The following is a 24,338-nucleotide window of genomic DNA, read 5'->3' as shown; positions in this document are numbered from 1 at the left end:
TAAACCTACTTACTCCCTTGCTAACTTAGGCATCGGAGTGTCTTTGCAGGTACCACCCTCCATTCTTTCACATACACAACTCGGACGGAGGCGCCCAGGCGCACACCAAGTCAGAGATCCCATTCCATTGACGCTTGGGCCTTTCTTCCAAACCCAACTCAACTATTTCAGATTACCCACATAACATAACAGATAGTATATTGTGCATGTAATAAACAAGATTTGTCTTGGCAAATTAAAACTCTAATTAATATAACAATGTTATTGTCTTGACTTGTAAAAAAAAATTTCACAATAAAAATTTGGGTGTCTGATATTTTAATTTCTATCATTATATTAATTTTTAGTTTTTAGTATTTTAATTTCTGTCATTATATTAATTGTTTAAAGCATCTTTAGTATCAGTCACAAAAAAAAAAAAAAAAGCATCTTTAGTATTATTTATTTAATTGCATAAATTATAAAAAAAATTATTTTCAGTGCTTCGACTGTTTTTTGTCTTGGACTTCGAGTTTTCCCAACAAGTTCTAATTGAGCACATAAAAATTGAATATAACAGATGTGCACTTGCTATAAGCTTCTGATCCAATCCTTATTAACATAATCTTACTAAAGCAACAATAACATGAAATATGTGATAACAATTATTAAAATGTGAGTTTCCATCTAAGAATGTATGTGTTGAAGCCAGGTACTGTTTGCTTGTTCCATTGAGAAGATGACAGTATCCTTTCCTGCAAAAAATGCATATACAGAATTAATATGAGAGAAGAACCAAGCTAAGAAGAGTGAGAAGGGGATACGAGAAGGGTTCAAGGGGAGATAGCCAGGGAGGAGAATCGATTTCTTACTTTAGTCATGATTCATACATTGTCTTTGTGGGACCGTTTCTTTGGTTTACACCCCTTTAGTCCAAAGATGCATTTCTTCGTCATGAAGCTACTTACCTTTTTCCATCTACCTCTGGTCGAATCCTTTATTCTTATATCAGCCTCCATATGATCAGAATTAACACTAACTAACTTGGATTCTTCATCGATGCGATCATCACCCAAGCTGGTTGTTTCCGTTTCATCTTCTAATATGATGTCCATTTCTTCTGTACTATTGGAATCCCTGGAATTTGGTGTGACAGTACTCTCTTTGTTCAATTTAAATGAGAATTTATTTCTAAAATCTTCATTACCAAAGACATGATACCCACATTCTTTCATATTTATCTCTTCTCCTTGCACACTAAAACGCAGCCTACTATTTTCACTAAAATTAGGCTTTCGATGCTTGCTAAAAGGCTTTGATTCACTTACATTGTCATAGCTTCTGTGGTGTAGCTGAATGTATATGTAATTTTCACTCACTATCATCGTTACAAGACAACAATCATAATGCGCCTTTACAGCATTGGAGGAGAGATATAAGAAAGAAGAGCCAACTTCAGGATCAGTATTTGAAGCTCCAAAGCTCCAACCAAATTTTAGACTCGGAAAATTAGTTGAAGATTCTAGAGGTTTGAAGGCAAGGAATACAGCAATTCCCCACCACTTACCCTCACAACATTCATTAGGTATGTCCACTGTGATTGATGCGCTTGATTCAAGCTCTGATAAACGTGTACCAATGGGAAAGAATATCTCCTTGCCAAAATTTGGAGGAATTTCCTGGTACGTGATAGGATAACTATGATCTACAACCTGTAACAACCACATATAAATTCTTTTTAAATAAGTATGGTAATTTCATGACTAAACATTAATTGTTTACCTTTAGTGTCTTTTTTTTTGTTCCATGTTCTCTCTTAATTATTACTCTTCCAACTCTTCTGAAGTTTTATTGATTTCTATGTTATGTCAAAAGAAAAGACATGTTATGTGATATTCTCTGATATGCCATGACATACTATTGACAAATTAAGAAACCATATTAAAATGTCACGTAATATAACACATCAGCAAAATAAAAAATAATAGATGTTCAGTGAGGAACTAGAATAATAAACGCAACTAAATATTAGTGATTTACTTGTATTATATTGAGAAGAGAAAAATAGCTTAGAACTAAGTACCTATCTAACTAAAAGTCTAAAAGAACCAACAAACCTGACATAAGAGCTTGTTATAATCCGTCTTGAACAGCTTCCATAACTTGCATAAATCTAACAGTAGTCCAGCTTCCCCATGAAAATTTAACACACATGGATCAAACGATTGTCGGCAACCTTCTGCTTCAAGAAAATGCAGCATAGGAGGTTTAGCAACGCTGTGAGTTAAGATAAGCTCTGTATTCCCACTTAAAATCAAAGTCTCCAATGATGATAAGTGGCGCAGATCAGGAATCAATTCATGATGGAGATTGCAATAGCTTAGATCAAATATGGTTAACAAGGGAAGTCCTGGGATATGAGGAGGCAATGTTAAGCGTGAAACACTCGAATCAGAGGTGGTGGTGTTGGATACTGGTCCACTGCAACCACGAAAAGAAAGCTTTTCGAGATTTTCCAATTGAAACAAAGATGAATCCACCACTCTTATAGAGGTTTCACTAAGATCAAGATCTTCCAAAGCCCAGTTTTCCTTTATATTATCTGGCAGTCTACAGATTTTTGAGCAACCGGACAAATTGAGAATTTTCAGTGACTTCAAATTGGTAACAGTTTCTGGAATGGAAAGAAGACTTGAGCATTTCATTAAATTCAACACTGACAAATACTCCATACTCTCCCCAAATTCAGGAAGTGATTTCACGTTTGAGCAGCCACAGAGAATGAGCCTCTTCAGTGAACTCATTTCGAATTTCCGGGGCAAGGTTTCGAGCTTTATGCATCCTGTAAGGCTTAACACTTCTAGCTTCTTGTGCTGCCCAACAGATTGGTCAACCTCAACAAGCGATATACAACCATCAAGGATCAGCTCTTCAAGCAATGGAACATTAGAAATATTTGGAATTCGAATCAGATTGCTGGAATAACTCAAATCAACAACTCTTAGTTTTTCAAAAACCTGTGGAAAAATTAATTATAAATTAAACCCCATTATATCTTTTTTAGACCTGTACTCTGCATTTTTTTTAACTGAATAAATTTTAATTTTTTATTTATATATTTTATATCAATAATTAGAATCTAAATTTCAAATTTTAATATTTAGAATTAAAATTTAAGGTATTTTATGTTTTGTTTAGCATTCTTATTTTACTTTTAATAGTAAATTAATTTTTAAAGAGAGTTAAATTTCTTAATTTCTATCATGCGCATTAGTATTTTCCTTATACTAATACATAATTATAAATTTTACGAATGTGATAAAATGACAGACTAAATATAAGAATTTAAGTAAAAAATTTAGTATTTTTGTTTTTATCTATATAACTAGATGATTTTTATATCCATTTATTACTTCTTCGTTTTTTTGTATTTCTTTATTCAAGCGCATGCAGCCTTTAAGTTATATGGTCTTACCTGACTTCCATTCCAAAGTTGTTCTACTCTGCTATTATTCATTTGCAAGTGAACAAGTTCACGTAGTTGCAAACCAAGTGGTAGAGTCTTCAAAGGACATTCCACCCAAATAAGAACTTTCAATGAGCTAGGAAGACATTTGAAACCACGAGACAGGTGCAATTCACATAATATGATGAGAAGTCTTAGGTTGCACATCTTGGAGAATGCTCCATGATCTTTCAAAATATCTTTATTATGTTGCTTCAAAACCACACCTTCAATCTTCTCAATTCCCTAATATAAAATGACCAACGTACGATACATAAGCTCATTTTTTAATGTTAAAATTGATAGGTTGCAAACTACAAAATACAAAATCAATGTTGAAATGTTGATGTCTATATATAACACCAAAAAATTAAGTTAAAGCATCATTATTCATATAAAATTAATAATGGTCAAATAATAGAGACACAAGGATTTTACAGAAAGTAATGTATGAAGAAGGAAAAGGGTAAAATACGTACCGTATTTTCCTTCAATACTTGATTAATGTCATCTAGAGAGGACAACCTACTGCGTCCAAGATGTTGTTTAGAGTCTTGCATGTCCATCATTCTACCCATTTCCTCAAGTAAATCATGCATCCCTAAAACTCCTTTTTTGCAAGTTATCAATGACTTCTCAACAAGTACACTTATTCCTATTGCCGGATGAAGGCCACAATTTTTCAATATTCTTATCACTTTATCTTTGTACCACCCTTTAAAGAAACATGCAATGTCAAGAAATATAGTCTTGTGACCTTCTTCCAACATATCATAGCATATCCTAAGTATGTTCATAATACCACCATCTTGATCTTTTCTCATCTTATCGAAAGCCTCATCCCATTCATCAATGTTTCTTGTACAAAGATTGGAACCTAGCACTTTAAGTGCCAAAGGAAGGCCTCCAGCATATTCTACGAACTTTCTAGACAAATCCAAATACTCTTCTTGTTTTTTCTCTCCTTTAAATGCTTCTTTATGGAATAGCTGAAGGGATTCATTAGTATCCAAGGCTTTCATCTCATACAATTTAAACAGTGTTACTCCATGTGAACTAAGCAAGTGTTGGTCCCTAGTAGTAACTATTATTCTACTCCCCGGACCAAACCAAACGCGGCTTCCTGCCAAATTCTCTAGCTGTCTTGTAGTTCTCACATCATCAAGGACAATGAGAACTTTCTTTTTGTACAAAAGGTTTTTGATGGCATCCTTTCCTTGGTTCAAAGTTTTAATTACCATGCACTTTGGTTTCAAATGTGAAAGAAGTTGATTTTGCAGGTTAACTAGATCTTGATCTCCTTCTCTCGAAACCTCTCCAACGCGAAGAATGCAGTGTTCTTCAAATTGGCTTCGGATTTTCTTGCAAACAGTAGAGGTAAGAGTAGTTTTTCCTGACCCACCCATACCCCATATTCCAATGAAGAGCACATCTGTTGACTCTGGGCTTAAACATGAACATACTTCATTTACTTTTGCATTAATCGCAATTAGATCATCATCATCGTCATCATTATTATCATCTTGTGTTGGCAATCTAGATTCTATTTTTGTCCATGCTTCTTCAACAATTTCATCGATGAGCTGTGCTTCATATCTAATTAACAAAACATTAAAAATAATTATGTTATCATGATTCAACATTCCTTTATATTTTCATATTAATATAAATAATTTTGCACTATAGCTAATGGGAGTGACTCAGATAAAGACGTTTAAAACGCTTTTTTTTAAGATGTTTTCTAATAATTAATTTAGTATATATAATCGATTAAATCGTATTATTTTTGTCAAAATTAGGCCAGACAAATTAATTTGATCGAAAAGATGGTGAATCAAATTTTGAACCGATCTAAATTTATTTTTTTATAAAAAATAACTATAATATCCTTATTATAGAAAATAATTAAAATACTCCTATTATATATATATATATATATATATATATATATATATATATATATATATTTTTTTTTTTTTTTGAAAACTCTAAATGTTAACTCTATGATGGCAAGAAGTAAATGACTAGAATTTAAGATGTTCAAAATTAATATATATAATAGGAGTATTTTAATTATTTTCTATAATAAGGATATTATAGTCATTTTTTATAAAAAAAAATAATATTAATTTAGATCAGTTCAAGATTTGATTCACTAGTTTTTCGGTCAAATTAATTTGTCTGACCTAATTTTGATAAAAATAACAATTTAATTAATTATATGTGTTAAATTTTAATTATTAAAAAATATCTTTAAAAAAAAGACGTTCTAGACATCTTTATCTGAGTGGTTCCATAGTTAATTACAACGAAAAAAAAAAAGTCAGGCACTAACACTTTTTATAAATATTAGCTAAATACTTTAAACTAATATTTTATTTTTATACAAGTAGAATTTAAATTTAAAATTTAGTATAAAAATATTTTTGTTAATGTAATATTACTCAATTAAAAAGTTACTGTCTTTTTTCTATTTGTGGAAAACACTTGTAATGGTATAGCAAAAATATCTACTAGATTTAAATCTGCACTAAAAGATACAAGAATATAAATAAAGATATTTTTTGGGGTTAAAAAATAAAATAATTTAATATGTAATAAAATATTTTTTGATAGAATTATTTAGTCTATTTTAAAATATATAATAATTAAATATTATATTATTATATACAAATATTCTTATATATTTTATACCATATAACGTGTTTGATATATTTATTTTCTTTCTAACGTTAACTTAGAAAAGATTCACAAATACATGTATTTACCTTTTTTCACTATGATATTTTTAGTATAGAAAAAAAATTATATATAACACTCAAATGATGACAAATAAAAAATAAATGAATATACACAAAATTTTTCACCTCTTACATAGTGTTCTTCGTCTTCACACTTATGAACATTATTGGTTTCAAATTTTATTATCATTATTAAAAGTTTCTAAATGAATATGATTTTTTCTGTTGTTAAAAGTTATTCTTAACATGATAAGTTTATATAGAACTTAAAAAATTTAAGTGTTATAACTTACTTTAGTACTACTTTGATCTCTTTTTTATATAATTTTTATAATTTTAAAAAATAAAGTTAATTAACTCAACAAATATGACATGAAATATTTAGAATTTAGATCTTTGATATGAATTGACATCTTTTATAATATAATTTTTTATACGTACTTCAAATATTCGTGGTATGAAGAGTTTAAATATTATTTTAATAATTATTATTTTATATTTTTAAGTATTAGAATGTTCAACTTAAGTTGATGTATTTTGATTTTATTTATTTAACTAGCAGATTAAAATATTAGAGGATTTAGGATTAATATAACCACTTTTTGATTTTGTATAAAATTATATATAATGTAGACAAGTGAAGATAAATAAGTCCTTAATTTCATTTAATTACTATTTATCTTAAATTATGGTGTATATAAATTAAGTTAAACGAGTCATTTTCTTGTTGCATTAAAAAATTTAAATAAAAAATAAAGTAAATTCTATTATATTCAATTTTAATTTGTCTTTTTCTAATTTCAATTTATTTTTTATTCAATTTCATTCTTTTATCTTCTTGTAATCATTCGTTATTTATATCATTTTCTTTTATATAATTGAAGAATTTAATACAATAAATTATAAAAATGATGGTAGTTAGTTACACATACATATGTATTTACTATGATATACTAAATGTGATTTTTATTTTACTTTGTACGCGCGTCTCATCAATTTAGTCGTTGAAGTTTAATTATTTTTATTTAATCCCCAAACTTTTGCGAATATGATTTATATTAGTCTTTGAAAAATTTTCAATGCACAGACATCAATGAAATATCGATGTAAGCAACCAAATGCCATATTGGACTTTGTAAAATGACATCATTTTGGTTTTAGTACTCAAATAACCATAAAACACATCAAGTGGTACTTATCTAAACTTTTCCTCCCAAAGCAAGTGACACATCATCATTTTTGAATTATTTGAACACTAAAATCAAAACCGCATCGTTTTACATGTTCCAACATGGCATTTGACTATTTATATCAATGTTCCATTAATGTCTGTGTATTGAAAATTATCTCAGGAACTAATGTGAGTCATGTTTGTAAAATTTGGGGACTAAATAGAGATAATTGAAATTTTAAGAACTAAATAAGGTTCATATATAAGTTCAGAGACCAAATTAAAAATTAACTCGTGTTGCCACAAAGTAAATTTAGTAATGACATAACAAATTCATAGAAAATAAAAAATCTTAAGTATCATTAGCTTGCTAAATACTACACTACAAAAAAAAATGTTGAATACCGTTGGATTTATCATTGGAAGTTAGCAGCGGGTTTACTGATGGATTTACCGGTGGATTTGACAATAAATTTATCGAGTAAAAAAGTTATCGTCGAATTCAATTTTCCGACGGTAAATTCATCAGTAATAATTGGAGAGAAAAAAGTTGGCGCGAACATTATCGCCGAATTTAGGGACAAAAAAGTCTGACGGTAAAATAATTAAATGATACGCGCCATTTTAGTCACAGATTATGTGTTTTCCATTGTTGGCCGAGATTGCTGCCCTTAAGCAACTGACTATGCTTTCTATTTGTCACTTCTCTATCAGGTTAGTTTTTTTATTTTTCTGCTGATGAAAAAATGTACTTACTTTAAGCCACTTTAGTTATGCAAATTCTAAGTTTGAATAGAAAACCAGCTCATCAAGGAATTTTACTATTGTGGTGGGTCGATTCAGCTTGAGGCAGGATACTTTAATAAAGTGAATCAATGAATACTTTACTTTCTTTTACTTGGTCATGGTTTTAGATTGGAGTGGTAGTTAATTTTGGGTAATGATAGTGTCAAAGTTCATTGTTTCTAAGTGTTAAGTTTGGTGTAAATAATTTTCTTTTGTTAATAGCTCCTTTTCTGTTTTGATTTGCCGTTTTCTTATTTTTTTAAAAAACAAACTAGATATCTACCTGGCCTCCGGAAAGTGGATAATGACAGAATTTGGAGTATATTGACCTTTCATTCAATAAATTGAAGAAATTGAAGATCAAATAGTACTTTTGCTGTTTTTTATTTGGTAAGTTATTTGATATGTTGAATCTATTTTTATATGTGTATGTTGTTAATTGTTTCTTTTCATATAATAGAATTCTATGTGGACCTGAAAATTTTTTGTATTTATAATAGCTGTTTTTAGTTTTATATTAAGGTCCATATATTTGACCTTGTTTAAATTTGTTATATCAGCTTTGTGGTTTATCCAAAGTAATCTGTCAATAGTAGATCTCGTATTTCGCTGATTGTTTTTCTAATTGTATGATATGCAACATTTTTTTCAATGTTTGAATTTGTGTTAATATGCATTTAATTTGATGGAATTTGATAGTGTTTAACATGGAGGAACATCACATGAAGGTGCCTTTGTGCATCCAAAGTATTGATTTAAAAGGTTGTAACTGTAAACTTAGTTATTTGTGTTTTAAAAATTTTATTTCCTATGCCTTTTGTTAATTATATAAATTGAACAAATTTATTTTTATTTTTAATATTTTAAGTACAACAAGCTGTTCATCATTTTTCACATTCCTTCATGGATATGCTATAAACTGGAAGGAAATGATGGAGGTGGACGTAATGATGATTGTAGCAGTTCTTTTGTTGAAATAGGTGTCTATGAAAGCAGTCTACAGAAAAATAATCGAATAAGTTCTAGTGGTGAGGCCTGCATTTTTTCCTATTTTGATTTTTTCTTAATTTGTACATGCTCTTCCATTCTGGTTTAATGTTTAAATTATTCCTGCATATTGAGCTGAATTATGCTCTTCTGTTAAATCTTTTGCAAGTGTTTATAATACCTCAACAAACACATTAACTAGTACCTCATCTAACAGTAGATGTTTCTCATCCCGAAAATCAGGTAAAAGGTGGAAGCGGTGGTTTAATATAAATATTTAAAATTATATATTGAATTTTAAAACAAATTTTTTAAATTAAACTTTTAGTTTATTGTCAGTTAAATCAGTCAGTAACTATTATTTTAATTATTAATAAATAATATATTATCGTCAGATTTATCGAGAAAAAAATTTGACAATAACAATCTCTAAAAATTATGCCAAATAAAAGTTTATATCCGCTGCTAAATCTGTTAGTAATTAGCAGCAGACAAAAAAATCCGTCAGTAAATAATTACTGGCGAGATTTATACCATCGGATTTATTCCGCCTGTATCTAGCAACTTTCTTGTAGTGCTACTTTAATATTTTTTATATATAGATTATATTTAGATAGCCAGTTTCAAGCTCGGATAAAGGAGGAATGTTGTGTTAGACTTTCAACAGCCAACATAAAAACTTAGTTGAATCTTCATGACATGGATCAAAGACGTTATTGCACAAAAGTTAGGTCGTTACCCGGAAGCAACACGCTGTATGGCTCGCGAACCGTGTTAAATGAGCAAGAGCCACTGCATCAGTGCCTGGGTGTAGTGTTAAATGAGCAAGGATTCTCGTGTTTTCGTGAATAGACGAGGGTAAATAAGCTAGTTCACAAAAAAAAAGGTAAAGGTAAAGGTCAGAGCGACAGAAGGTTAAGATTTGAGACATGAAACATAGGTATTCTAACAAAAAAAAAATTCATGGAAGTGGTGGATATCATGACAAGGAGGAAGATTAATATCATGTGCCTAAAAGAAACAAAATAGGTCGGCTCAAAAACTAGGGAGTTGGATACCTCCGGTTTCAAACCTTGGTATACAGGAAAGGTGAAGAATATGAATGAGGTAGGTATTATCATGGATAAGCAGTGGGAGAAGGATGTAGTGGATGTCAAGAAGGTGGGTGATCGGATCATTTCTATCAAACTTATGATAGAAGGAGATACTTTTCATGTGATTAGCGCCTATGCACCGAAAGTGGGTTCAGACGAGCAACACAAGTTTTCGGATGATCTAAAGAGTTTGGTCTAAAACATACCTTAGCTTTGGGAGATAAGATTTTCTTCAGAGGAGATTTAAATGGTCATGTTAGAAGAGAAGTGACTGGGTATAGAAGTATTCACTGAGGCCACGGTTTCGGGGTGGTCAATACCGAAGGTAAAACTATTTTAGACTTTTCCTCAACCTTTGATCTTCTCATTGCAAATACATGTTTTAAAAAGAGAGACGAACATCTTATAACATATAGGAGTGGCATGACAAGCTCTCAAATAGACTTCTTCTTGTTGAGGATAGTCGACCGAAAATTTTTTATTAACTGTAAAATTATTCCGGGAGAGAGTTTAACAATACAACATAGGATGCTCGTCGTGGATTTTTACGTTGAGCAAAAGTTGAGAAAAATGCATCATACGAAGAACCCAAGGACGAGGTGGTGACGGACGAAAGGTGAGGGATAAAGAAGCTTCCTAAGATGGGTAGAAAAAGAGACAAAGTGGGAAGGGGATGGAAGCGCAGAGGAGATGTGGAGGGAGATGGCAGAAGTTATTAGAATAAAAATAAAAATAAGTTTTGGTGAATCTAGGGGGATAGGATCAAGAGACAAAGAGTCCAGATGGAAGAATGCGAGTGTACAAGAAAAGATAAAGGCAAAAAGGGAGTACTTTAAAAGCGGTCTTTGTGTCGCAATACAGATAATTGGAAAAAATATAAGACGGCTAAGAAAAAGACAAAAGTGGCTATAAGTGAAGCAAGAACAAGAGCAGATGGGGTCTCTACAAGTCTTTAGGCATGAAGGAAAGAGAAAAATGTATATATAGAATCGCAAAGAGCCGTCAAAGAAGAAGGAGAGACTTGGATTAAGTTTAGTGTATAAAGGATAAAGACAGAGAGGTTTTGTCTCAAGATGAGAAGATCAATGAAAGGTGGAAGAGCTACTTCTATGAGTTATTTAATGAAGGACAAAAGAATCTTCCAAGCCTTGGTCAGTTATGCACGAGGGAAGAAGATCAAATTTTTTACTACTATCGAAGGATTCGAGACTTCGAGGTAAAAGAGGCTCTAAAGCGGATGAAAAATGGGAGGGCAGTAGGACCCGATAATATTCCGATTGAAGTTTGGAAAGGCCTTGGAGAGAAATGTATCAGTTGGTTAACCAAGCTTTTTAATGATATTTTAAGGTCAAAGAAGATGGCAGATGAGTGGAAAAAGAGCACCTTAATACCTATTTACAAGGATAAGGGGATATATAGAGTTGCGAAAACTATAGAGGGATCAAGCTCATGAGCCATACCATGAAGTTTTGGGAAAGAGTGATAGAATAGGGCTGAAACAAGAGATACAAGTAACAGAGAACCAATTTGGTTGTATGCCAGGAAGATCTACCACTGAAACTACATACCGTTAAGAAGGATGATGGAGATGTATCATAGTAATAAAAGAGATCTACATATGGTGTTTATTGATTTGAAAAAAGCGTACAATAGGGTCCAAAGGGAGGTCTTATAGAAGGTTTTGGAAAGAAAGAGAGTAAGGATCGCATATATTCGTGCATTTAAAGACATGTATGATGGAGTTACAACTAGTGTGAAAACTCAAGGTGGTGTGACAAAGAAATTTTCTATTGGTATAAGAGTACACTAGGGAACATCCTTGAGAGAAGATCTAAATAAGAATTTGGATTTATGGAGAGAAACTCTAGAAGTGTATAGTCTGCGCATAAGCCGTAGCAAGACTGAATATATGGAATATAAGTTAGGCCGTCAAAGAAAAAACCCTAATATAGAGGTGAAGATTGGAGAAAACATCCTACGAAAAGTTAAAAGTTTTAAGTATCTTGGGTGCATCATACAGATAATGGAGAGATTGAATAGGATATAAATCATAGGATCCAAGCAGGTTGGTCAAAATGGCGGAATGCGTCTGGTTTCATATGTGACAAAAAAGTGCTTTTAAAACTTAAAGGTAAATTCTATCGCATTGTTATCAGACCAGGTATGCTTTATGGTATGGAGTGTTGGGTGGCCAAAGAGAAACACGAACATAAGTTAAGTGTGGCAAAAATGAAGATATTGAAATGAATGAGTGGTCATACGTGATTGGATAGAATAAAGAACGAAGATATAAGAGAGAGAGTTAGAGTAGTACCTATTGTGAAAAAGATGGTAGAATCACGTCTCAAGTGGTTTGGACATGTGAGAAGAAGACCGACAAAGCACCCAGTCAGGACTCAAGAGGGTGGATGAGATGGAAGATGGATAAGGGGTAAAAGGTAGAGGAAGACTTAGAAAGACCATCCATGAGGTGATCAAACAAGATCTACATGTAAATGATTTTTCTATAGACATAATATATAATAAAGCTCAATAACGTCGTTTGATCTATGTAGCCAACTTCACTTAGTAGGATAAAGTTTTATTGTTGTTGTTATATAATAGTTATATAGATTCTCTTTTACAAAGAGAATTGGTCTTCGTAACTTATTTTTTATTCTAAATTGAATTGAAGATTTTTTGGCATCTATACATTTTTCTACACTTCTACACTAAATTGTATCTCCGAATTCATTTTAATAATTTTCACTGAATATGAAAGATTAGAAGCAATGCCTATTAATAACATACATAATATATGTTCCAATGTAAAAATTAACGCTCTTCTCTCTCGCGCAAAGGAAACAGGTTAAAGTCATCTGAGGGCCGCCGCCGCCGCCTCTACCTGGGCTGCGGTGGCCCTCCTCCCCCCTTTCTCTACTACTCCTCTTCTCTCTCTTTCCTTTCTCTTACTCCCAAACCCTTTATATATCTCTTTCCAGTGTCACACACTCACCCTCACCAGCCACTTTCTCTCTCTTTCCGCTAGTCATAACCCTTTCACTACCCGTCTCTTTCTATCACCTACCTTCTCTTCTTTCCTTAGCACCCCTTCTGTTTTGTTGTTACTTCTGTTTGCTCTTTTGTTGTTTCTGTCTCAAGAGATTTAGATCTGAGATCCAGATCTAGATTAAATAACTCATTTGTGGTGTTTCTTTCCCCTTTTGTGGTGTATTGGTCCCTTTATGGGTGTGTTAGTGTTGTTTTCGCAGGCTTGGGATGAAGATACAACGAAGGCCTTTCATTTATGGAAATATTTACAGTTTCAGAAAGCATTTGGATCGATTCTAAAAAGAAGAGAAGATAGGTTTCTATGGTGCAGCACCTACTGTGAAGATTTAGAAACAAAAGAGATTGTTTTGAGTCTCTATTTCCTTTGTATAAGATTCTTTGTAATCGAACTGTGTGCCTCTTCCCATATAATAGTTCAATATAAAACTTATCTATTTTCTTGTTTAGTTTCAGATCTGATAATTTTTCTACGATATATAAGTGTCGTTTGACTATTTTCTTAATTGAAAGTATGCTTTTGTAAAAAAAAAACATACATAATATATATATATATAGACTATGTGGTTACCATATCTTAAAAAAGCATTGCTAAGATTAAAAAATAAAAATATGTTATAAAAATATTTATATATAATCATTACCATAACCATAGACATTATACACTTCTCTCCTAGATGGACATAAATAATGATTATAAATAAAAATAATAAAATACACCCATTATTATAGTGGTGGTAGTGGTGGTGGTTTATTACCTAAGTAGAAATTAAGAAACTCATCACAATAAATATTTTATTAAAAATTATACTATTAAATTATTTAATAACTTTATTCATTAGTTTAATAGTCATATATTTTTGGTACTTCATTAACATTTTCTAGTACAAAGTTTAATTCTTTTATATAGATAGCGTAAAGTAACTGCACACTATTGTTGTTAACGACTACTCTTGGAATTCAGTTTTAACATGTCATTTTCATTTAGTAGATAACTTGAAAATTTTACTATTTTAATACAGATATTTAGTTTAATAGTTTTTGTACTTTTAAACGTATTTGTAAGGTATTCAATAATTTTTTTTTTAATTTTTTGTTACATTCTATAGCCAATAGCAGAGTTTAATATTGGTAATGGGGACCATCCGAATATGGAAAATAGATTCTCTCAATTTTTTTAATAATGAATAAAGTATGATTTTTCACTATTAATTGTTATAAGTGAGACAAAAAAAATATGAGAAAAAGTATATTGAAGAGTTATAGATTACACTTTACTACCTCAATTTTTTTTCAACAATAGAAAAAATCCATTCTCCCGAGCATGGACCACCCAAATATTTTAAAAGTTTTACATATATAATTATATATACCTATTGACCAAAAACTTGAAGCAGCTAAGATGGTGAGATTTATACATTTAATATTTGTATTTTTTGGGGGGTATGAGCTTAAGATTCACTCTTCACCTTTTACGCCACAACCCAGAACATGCTGAGAGATAGCCCAATGAGATATGGTATGTTATTTTGTGATTTATTTTATAATGACATGATTTGTTTTTGTTAAAAATGTATTTAGGAATGGTTCTACATACCTAAAGCAGGAAAAAAAAAAGGGCAGAAAGAGTTAAAATATTAACATTTGATTTTGTAAAATCTTTTATTTTTCACAAATAACTTATTAAGATTGGCTTTAAATAAAATATAATTTTCCGAAAATTGCAGTACATATATTTTGTAAATCAAATTAAAAGTAATTTTCAATAAATATAACCAACAATAATTATATCTCATAAAATAGTTTTTAACTTTTAAAATAATTATAATAGACATAAAAAAATAAAAAAATTTAATTGTGAATGGAACTTGGCATGAATAATTTAACTAAAAGTAAATTTAAATATTTATTAATATATTAAATTATATTAAAATTTTTTATTTTAATAAATACATACTAATTTTAAAAATTATTTCTTTAGATGCTTTTAATGTATCCCAAATATAATTTTTTTAACCTGCAAATAATAAATACATAATTTTTTATTTATCAAATATAAAGTACTAAACACAATATAAGAATCTTCAAGACAAATTTTTTCAAACTGGATCTAGCTCTCTCTCTTTTTATTTGAAGATTCATGCTTTGTAATTTTGTGATACCCGTTCAAGAGGGTATTTTTATCATTTTAGAGACAAAGGACATAATAGTAATCTTATCATATTTAAAGATCTGAATACTAAAAGAATTATATCATATCGGTCTTAGACATTAAAGAGACCAATAGTTCATCTCAAAAATCGTAGTACTGAAATGGCGGCAACTCATAAGTCCCATTGAGTTAGTCAGGACACCAAGAAACCTAATAATGTTTTTTAAATCTAGTGGGAGGCATAATTTATTATTAATTTTTGAATTTTTAGCCCTTTATTTTAATTTATTTTGCTGTTAGAGCTTGTTAGAAGATTTGATTTATTTCTAATTTGCTGAGTAGTATTTGTAGGGATTTTAAATTTAAATCAAATCTGATCTAATCCAATCTGATTTAAATTATCTTTTAATTAGTTTGTCAGGGGCCTATTTAAACATCTTTGGTGAGACAATTTACACAATTTTTTATGAATAAAATTTTCTTAGTACTTTATGCACGTTTTCTTAGTGTAATTAAGTCAGGTGAGTAATTTGCTTTGCTTGTTGCAATAAAGAAGATTGAAAGATCCAACACTAAGGCGATTCTGCGTGGTGATAATTTTGCGTGGTGGTTTCTTCAATTTTTATCCCTTTGATCTAGATTGTCAAGGACAGATTCTTTGAAGGTCTAGTAGCAAATTCCTTCCGGTGACCTAGATTGCTAAGAATAGGTTTCTTAGAGTTCTAGTAGAAAAATTTTTATCTATTATTTTATGTTTCTGCAATTTCTTTTGGGATGAGTCTATTTGTATCATTTCTTTTATCATCTAGTATCAGAACCAGGTCATAGGTAAATTCTTATTTATCTACACGTTTTAGGGTTCTTGTTTACTCTCTTTTTTTTTTTTTCAATTTTTGCACATTTACTTCAGAGTAAAAAAAATGAAAAAAAAATTCTTATTTTAATTTTTTCTGCAATTATTCTATCTTAAAGTCAGTGTCTGCTCAAGAAAAAGGAGTAAAAGAAATAATAATAAATGATTGAGTATTATAACAGTGATGATGAAAGACTCTCATATGCGAAAAAGAATTTTCTGTTACAAATTCCTGCATTTAAAGGGAGAAATGATCCTGAAGCTTATTTCTGATGGAAAAGGAAGGTAGAGTCGATTTTTCTAAATTGCATCCTTTCAAAAGAAAAGAAGGTTCGACTGGTACAAGCCAATTTTTCCGATGATGCCTGTATATGGTGGACTAAATTAGGAAGATCTAGAAGATGGTACGGCAAAAGCCCAATTTGTAGTTGGGAGAAGATGAAGAAAATCATGAAGAACCAATTTGTGCCATCATCATACCACAACGAAATTTTTAAAAAATTTTGTAGGTTGCAACAGGGTTCACAATCAGTGATGGAGTACCACAAGGAGTTTCTATATTTGATGGACAAGGCTAATATTAAAAAGAGTCTTGAAGTTCTTATGGAACGAGTTTTCTTTGGATTAAACGAAGAACTTGCAGATAAAGTCTAACATTACCATTAAGCAACCATAGAGGATTTAGTCAAAGTGGCCATTGACATGGAGCATATGCAACAAATTATAGCAACTTGGAGTTCCAAAAGAGAAAAATTTGAGGATCAAATAAAAGTCAAAGTTTTTTTTTATTTCAAGAAGGATATTATAGATCGACATAAGAAGAAGATTTCTTCTACGCCTATCTTTTATTCTTTTTCAAATCCAGAGATGGAAAAATTTGTTGAGTATGCTGTAGAGGGTGATGTGTACTTGGAGGATCCAAAAGTGCATAATATAAGTTTGGACTATTTTAATTAATTTTTTATCTTGATATTTATACTATAATTAATTATTTTCATGCTCCACTTAGAGAGAATATTAATTAGTGATTTAATTGTTCTGTTAGTTTCAATAATTTTACTAAAATTTTAATTAAATTTTTATATATTTTTTAATTAGATCTTTACACTACTTATAATTTTATAATTAAATATTTTTATGTCAAAAATATTAAATTAATAAAATATTTATCTCAAAATATATACGATCAAATATCTAATTAAATTTTTAATTATAAATATCTTTAATTTTTTTAAAAATATTTAATTAATTTTAACATATTTTATACTTAAAAAAGTCTAATTATAAAATTAAAAATAACATAAAAATTTAATTAAAAAATATAAAAATTTAATTATAAAAATTATAAAAACTAACAAAATAATTAAACCTTACTTAATAAAAAAATATTAACTCATGACAAAATCACATACAATAAATGCGAGAACTTCTATTTTGACTCATCTAAATATAATTGCACCTAAAAAAAAGATAGATAATTTCTACTCAATCTTCTTATAAATAGGGGTTAGTTATCCTCTATAATTTATTTTATTGTTATTGAAAAAATTTATTTGTGTCAAATTATTTTTTTTCTTAGTTAATTAAACTAAATTATTAAACCATGATAAAAGATAATTTACAAATTACAATAGTTTTTAAAAATATCTCATTTTATAATTTTTTAAATTTCTCCATCCATCCAATTTTTTTAAATGCTCTAGATTTTCAGCCACACAAATTTAACAGAAAAAAACTGAAAATAAAAGTTAAATAATAAAACAAAAACGAATTAAAAGTTGAAAACGACGAATAACTTCAAACGTAACATGGATCTTTATTTTTTTTTTTATATTTAACATAGCAGATAGAGAATATATATATAGTTTGAATGACATCTCTAAATATTACATATACACGAGATACAAATGTATAAATATATTAGAATTTTTTATTTTTTAGTTGTTTATAAGATTCTAATTAAACTTGTTATTGGAGAAGTATAAACATTAGAAAAAGTTTTAAATATACCTGAAACAATGTTTCAGATGTTTTAATCGTTGATTTTAATTAATATATATTATATCGGTTAAAATAATTAAAATATCGGTGTTCTCAGTACACTTAAAACTCTTCCTAAATATTATACATATAAATAATATTTCTAATAAGATGCCAATCTCTAATTTTTCTATTCTTCTTCTTCCAGTTTTTAATTTTTATTTTATTTTTATTTTAAATTTTTTAATTTTTAATTTTCTTTTTTGATTTTCTTTTTTTAATTTTTTTTGCTGGAACACATTAAAAAAATTGGATATATTGAAAAAATTAACAAATTGTAAAATAAAATCTCTTTAAAATTAAAATTATTGCGCTTTATAAAATGAATTTTACCATAATTTAGTAAAAATTTGGTTTAATTAACTAAAATTAAAAAATAAATTATTTTAATTATAAATTAATTCCTCTAATAATAATTAAACCAGTTATAAAAGATAACTAACCCTTATTTATGAGAGGATTAGCTAGAAATCACGGCAAAGTAATTTTAAGGAAAAAAAATCAAGAAAAAGACGACGACTTACCGATGTTGAGAGCTGCAACCTCTTAATTGTGCAACGAATTTCAAAGCATCTCTCCACTTCTGAACCTTTTCTTTGTCTCCATTAAATCTCTCCTCATGTTTCCTAAAAGCTTCTGCAAAGGTGCCCTTTTGGTGCCGTACGTCGAAAGGATCCACACCGTAGAACACCGGCAATATCATGCCAGAGCTTCCTTTGCTTTCAACAATCTTTCGGAGTTCATCCAAACACGATGTGGAATTCGCATAATTGGGTGACAGTATGACAATTGCAAGAAGGAGCTGCTGATCAGAGATAACAGTACTTGTTCGGAGTTCTTCATTGTTGTTTTCTCTGAACGTTTGAATACGTTGCCTTTGCAAGGCTGCATACAAATGCTCAGTGAAACCGTCGCGGGTGTCTTTTCCCCTAAAACTCACGAAAACACGGTACTTCCATTTTGAAGTTCGTGACGAAGATTCAACCTTCAGTGCCATTGAACCCAAACCAACATTACTCTGAGAAAGAACTATGTCGAAACGTAGCGAAGAAGCAAGTGATGAGGACTACTTAGCTTGAAAGATTAATGTCATTTCCAAATATTCAGTATCAAGAATAAAATTACAGAATATAGCTTGAAACAAACACCTCTTGAAGATGTTTACTATTATGTAATTATGTTTACTACCATACAAACTAACCTCATTGCATTAATCCTCTAATTTGAAATGGGTTCAAAAACCTCGTTAGTAATGCAAGATAGGTTCTAGGAATAAATTATTTTGGACAAAACAAATCTGCGCGTTTTCCGGATCTATATCTGAATATAATACTTAATTAGGTTTGGCTAACAAACAGGCACTTATTAAATTATTCAAAGAAATACAATTTTTTAATACATTATAATTGTTCGTAACAGGAACGAATTTACGAACTGGACTGCTTGAAGATCGAAGATTCTAGCTTTGGCAAGTGTAGAACTAGGCTCGAGGACAATAAATAAGATATTCTGATGTCTAAGTTAACAATGGACTTAACAATGTGATTTAGTTCTCAATTTACCTGCTGAGTTTTCTTTTCTTTTATCTTTGTCTCTTGAGATTACTGTTTTTTTTAGTATTTATTGCCTTTATATCGTGCTCTTATTGCCACAATTTGGCGATTTAATGACTTAATGGCGTGGCTGTTATGTCATATCCGACGTTATCTTGTGACGTCGGATTCTCATTAGCTTGCTATTTTGTCTAGTACAGTGTTCTCAACTCGGATTTCTTTTAATTGAAAATTTTGAGGGGTTTGTAAGGAAATTGAACTTTTTTCATTTTCTTTGGCGTGGTTATAACTTCCTTCGATTTACGAATCGTCTGATCATTTATGATTTTTCTCTTCATCCATCATTGCAACATTTTAACTCTTAATCAAATAATGAGAAAAGGACAAATAGGTCCCCAACCTTTTGTCCTGCAGACATTTTTGTCCCTGATCATTGAAAAATACTTTTAAGTCCCTAGCCTTCACAAAACTTGGACGGATCAGTCCCTGACGGAGGCATTTGGACGGATCAGTCCCTGACGGAAGCATTTGGACGAAGGGACTGATCCGTCCAAGTTTTGTGAAGGTCAGGGACTTAAAAGTATTTTTCAATGGTCAGGAACGAAAATGTCCGCGGGGCAAAAGGTGAGGGACCTATTTGTCCTTTTCTCTAAAATAATATTTCACTTTAACTTTACTTTCTAAAAACAAAACTTCTTCTCTCATCTAAGAAAGCTATTGTCATTTCGGTCATCTTCCTCCATAGCTTTTGGAAACAAGGTTGTTTTCTGCAATAGTATTTTCAAATTCCAGTGAACTTCACAACAATTTTCAGTAAAGTTAGTAAGGTTTTTATTTCTTTCCTTTTTTTGTGTTATCCTGCCAAGGGACCTTCTTCCTTTTATTTTGTATTTCATTTTTTCCTACTACTTCCTGTGTTTTCCTTTATGGCTTTTGGCGTTGCTTCGAATTTTTTTTGTATTTGGTACCTTCAATTAGGTTTTAACGTAGTGGGGGTACCATTATTTTTAGTTTCTCTGGCTTGATAATAACGGTTTCCGTTTGGTTTTTGCCCCATTTCTCACATTCTTTTGTATTTCCCATAACTGTGATGAATTTTACATTTTCTAAGTAAGGTTTAGAGTTTTTCGACCTTTGGTGATATAGTGGTGGTGCCCCTATAGGGTTTACCAATATAGTGCGGGAAAGGTTATCGTGAACTACGAACGTGGTGGAGCCGCTAACAGGCCGAGGCCCCAACTTGCCCCCTTTCTGCCAATGAATAGTGAACTTGAAACAGACATTTACTCCTGGGTATCCGAGGAGGTTAAGGCTACCCCTTCTACCATAACACAAGAATGGCTTGATAACCTAACCGAGGCTAGGGTTATATTTGATTCCGATTTAAGCAATTTGTACATTTTCTCGGTTCCCAGATCCAGGGACCGGTTGTGCCATATTAATGAACATGCTAGCACTGCCCTGGACTGGCTATGGATGTACAAGACTCTATTCTGCCGAATAGGAGTTCGACTTCCTTTTACCGACTTCCAAGTGAGCGTCTTGACTCACAGCAGATGTGCCCCTTCTTAACTTTATCCAAATAGTTGGGCCATTATTCGCTGTTTCGAGCTTTTATGCTCATTTTTAGATATCCAACCCTCCCTTTGGGTTTTCTTTTATTTCTTTACTTTAATAGTTCCCTTTAGGTCACAAGAATGCGGGTTTATTTTCTTTTGTGGTGTCCCAAATATAAAAATTTTAACATATTTAAAGAGTCTTACCATAGATTTAAAGAAAAATTTTTCAAAATTGAATGAATAGAGGGTACAACTCCTTTTCTTATAAACTTAGAAGGTGGAAAAAAGTTTAACTTATATTGGAATTTCAATGTGTTCTCTCCAAAAATCTGAGTTAGTGATGTTAATGCTTTTGAACTTGTGAGCATTAATATGTTGATGATTTTATGGAATGAATGCCCTCTCCATTTGAGAGATATCATAGTGGATGAGTAGGCTATTCGGAATGCTAACAGTAGGTTTTATTTTTTTTACTCTCTTTCCTTTATATTCATGGTTCCATTTCCTTACTGAAACCTTTGTATTTTTATTTTATTTGATATGGTCGGAGGACTTACTGCTATTCCCGCTATGAAGAGGAGGTAGGAAACTCAGCCCCTCCCGATTAGCGCAAGTGGTGATATGATTTTTTTTTCTGCTACCATCATCCGCCAACCATTACCTCAGGGGGGTGAAGAGAGTGGCAAAGGTCAGGGCCCCGAGGTCCATAGTTTAGAAGAAGACTCTCCCAATAACTCTCCAACGAAGAAAAAATTAAAAAGTGTTGGAAAGGATGATGCTGATGTTCCGGTTCCATCATCATTTAGGCATGTGTTAGATAAGGGGTTTTGGGCTCCTAACTTAGTGGATCATCATTTCATAAATGAAGATACGAAGTTAGTTCTTTCTAAGATATCTTTGGAACACACCCTTCCCCGAGTTCAGGGGATGTTGTTCCATTCGGCTACGTATGTCCAAGATGCAGAGATAGAAACTTCAAATCTTCGCTCAGATTTTCTATCAACGGATAAAATAATTGCTGATGCTAACATCCAGATTCAGAAGTTGAATACCTTGGTTACTACTCTTCAAGAAAGGCAAGCTTCCCTTGAAAACAAGGTAAAAAGTTTGAAAGAAGCGAAGGCTGCTTCCGATGAAAAAGGGGAGAATATGAAGAAGCAGGTTTCTGAGTTGATAAGAAAAATTGAGGAACTCAAACTCTCAGTTCAAAAGGTGGAGTGTGTTGCTGTAGATGGAGTTTTTGATGTTGAACAAAATATCCTTGACCAAATCAAACCGAGAACTCCCGACTTGGAAATCTCCGAAGTCGATGTTTTCAAGAAGGTGGTAGATGGAAAAGTTGTTTCTGTTTTAGATGGTAAATACTTGTGAAGGTAGCAAGTGAGTTTTGGGCCATGATTATGTGTGTGTGGGCCGGATACTATTTGGCTTGTGTCATTGCTTCTTGGGCCAGTTTCTATTCAATTTGTTTTCTGCACACTAAACAAAACAAATTATACAAACAACTTGCAATTAACCCAATAATGTTTAGTTATCATCTTAATAATTTTTTAGTTCTTTAAACTCAACAAAGTTTTTTGAATATTCTTCATCCTTAAGTATGCAAGATTCATCAAGATAAGAAAAGCCCACATGAGATCATAAAGATTATTATAAACCCCACTTTCTATTTTAAATATCTGACTTGGACTTGAATTGAAAAACTCTTCAATTCTTATCACTAAGATTGTAACGACCCAACTCCCGGTATGCCATGGTCATACAAGAAGCTAAGTGTCACCAACTTGTTTTTCCTAATTATTAACTATTATTTAATATATAAGCCTGTGCCTTGTTAAAGCGCTGTAATTTTACGAGTAAATTTTTCTTTTTTAAAACGTTTGAAGTGAATTAAAGGATTAAATATAAATAAACATACACAAGTAGAAATGTAAAGGAACATTAAGAAACACAAAACATAACTGATAATATACATCATGTACACTATAAACAAAACGTGTAGCGTTTACAGAAGATCATCTCAGTTACATCCTTACCAACCCTACATAGCTAATATATACACGACACTCCCGGGGCATAGCCCATACAAAAAGCCACTAAGCTAGCGCCCAGGCTAGCCTAACCACTCTATAGCTCCAAGCTCGATCTCGGGTGTACTAACACAAGTGAGAGACTAACCATAAGTCAATGTTAGACTGGAGTATCATCAAAAGAATTCTCCTACTACTGTTAGTCAATATCTACAAGTGGCTCTTGGGTAGATCATCATGAGGCTCATCCATCTCCTTGTCCTGCTCTATCTCCATCTCTGGATCCTCCTCCTTCTCATCGTCAGCAGCTACAGCTATACCTTCGAAACCACCAGAGCCGCTACTATCGCTATGTACAAATCCGTTCGCGAGCATAGGTCCGTTCGCATGTATAGGGACTACTCAATCATCTGGTAGTGCCGGCTCATTGTCTTGTGGTGTGCGAAATCGTGATCATTCCTTCCTTGGTAACGGCGCTAAAAACTCAATACGCACGTTCATGTTCTTAATTCTGTTTCACAACTTCGTACAACTAACCAGCAAGTGCACTGGGTTGTCCAAGTAATAAATCTTACGTGAGTAAGGGTCGATCCCACGGAGATTGTCGGCTTGAAGCAAGCTATGGTTACCTTGTAAATCTCAGTCAGGTAGATTAAACTGATTTTATGAATTGATAAGTAAAAGATAAATAAAATATAAAATAGGATAGTGGTACTTATGTAATTCATTGGTGAGAATTTCAGATAAGCGTATAGAGATGCTTTCGTCCCTCTGAACCTCTGCTTTCTTGCTGTCTTCATCCAATCATTCCTACTCCTTTCCATGGCAAGCTTTATGTAG

General features: G+C 31.3%; 1 protein-coding gene across 1 annotated transcript; it reads right to left on the bottom strand.

Annotated features, from left to right (window-relative positions):
- Positions 1 to 512: 512 nt before the first annotated feature.
- Positions 513 to 19,477, bottom strand: LOC107643447 (TMV resistance protein N-like). The gene is made up of 6 exons (XM_016347098.3): positions 18,881 to 19,477; positions 3,964 to 5,080; positions 3,455 to 3,730; positions 2,097 to 2,996; positions 852 to 1,691; positions 513 to 734 (listed from the first exon to the last, which is right to left on the bottom strand). The coding sequence occupies exons 1-5, from the start codon at positions 19,351 to 19,353 to the stop codon at positions 864 to 866; spliced, it is 3,594 nt and encodes a 1,197-aa protein (XP_016202584.1). The 5' UTR covers positions 19,354 to 19,477; the 3' UTR covers positions 513 to 734; positions 852 to 863.
- Positions 19,478 to 24,338: the final 4,861 nt, after the last annotated feature.

This window comes from Arachis ipaensis, chromosome B5 (genome assembly GCF_059453495.1).
Source record: "Arachis ipaensis isolate K30076 ecotype BB chromosome B5, ASM5945349v1, whole genome shotgun sequence".
Lineage (NCBI taxonomy): Eukaryota > Viridiplantae > Streptophyta > Magnoliopsida > Fabales > Fabaceae > Arachis > Arachis ipaensis.
Note: the sequence above shows the minus strand (reverse complement) of the source record. Positions and strands in the feature narration are given on the sequence as shown.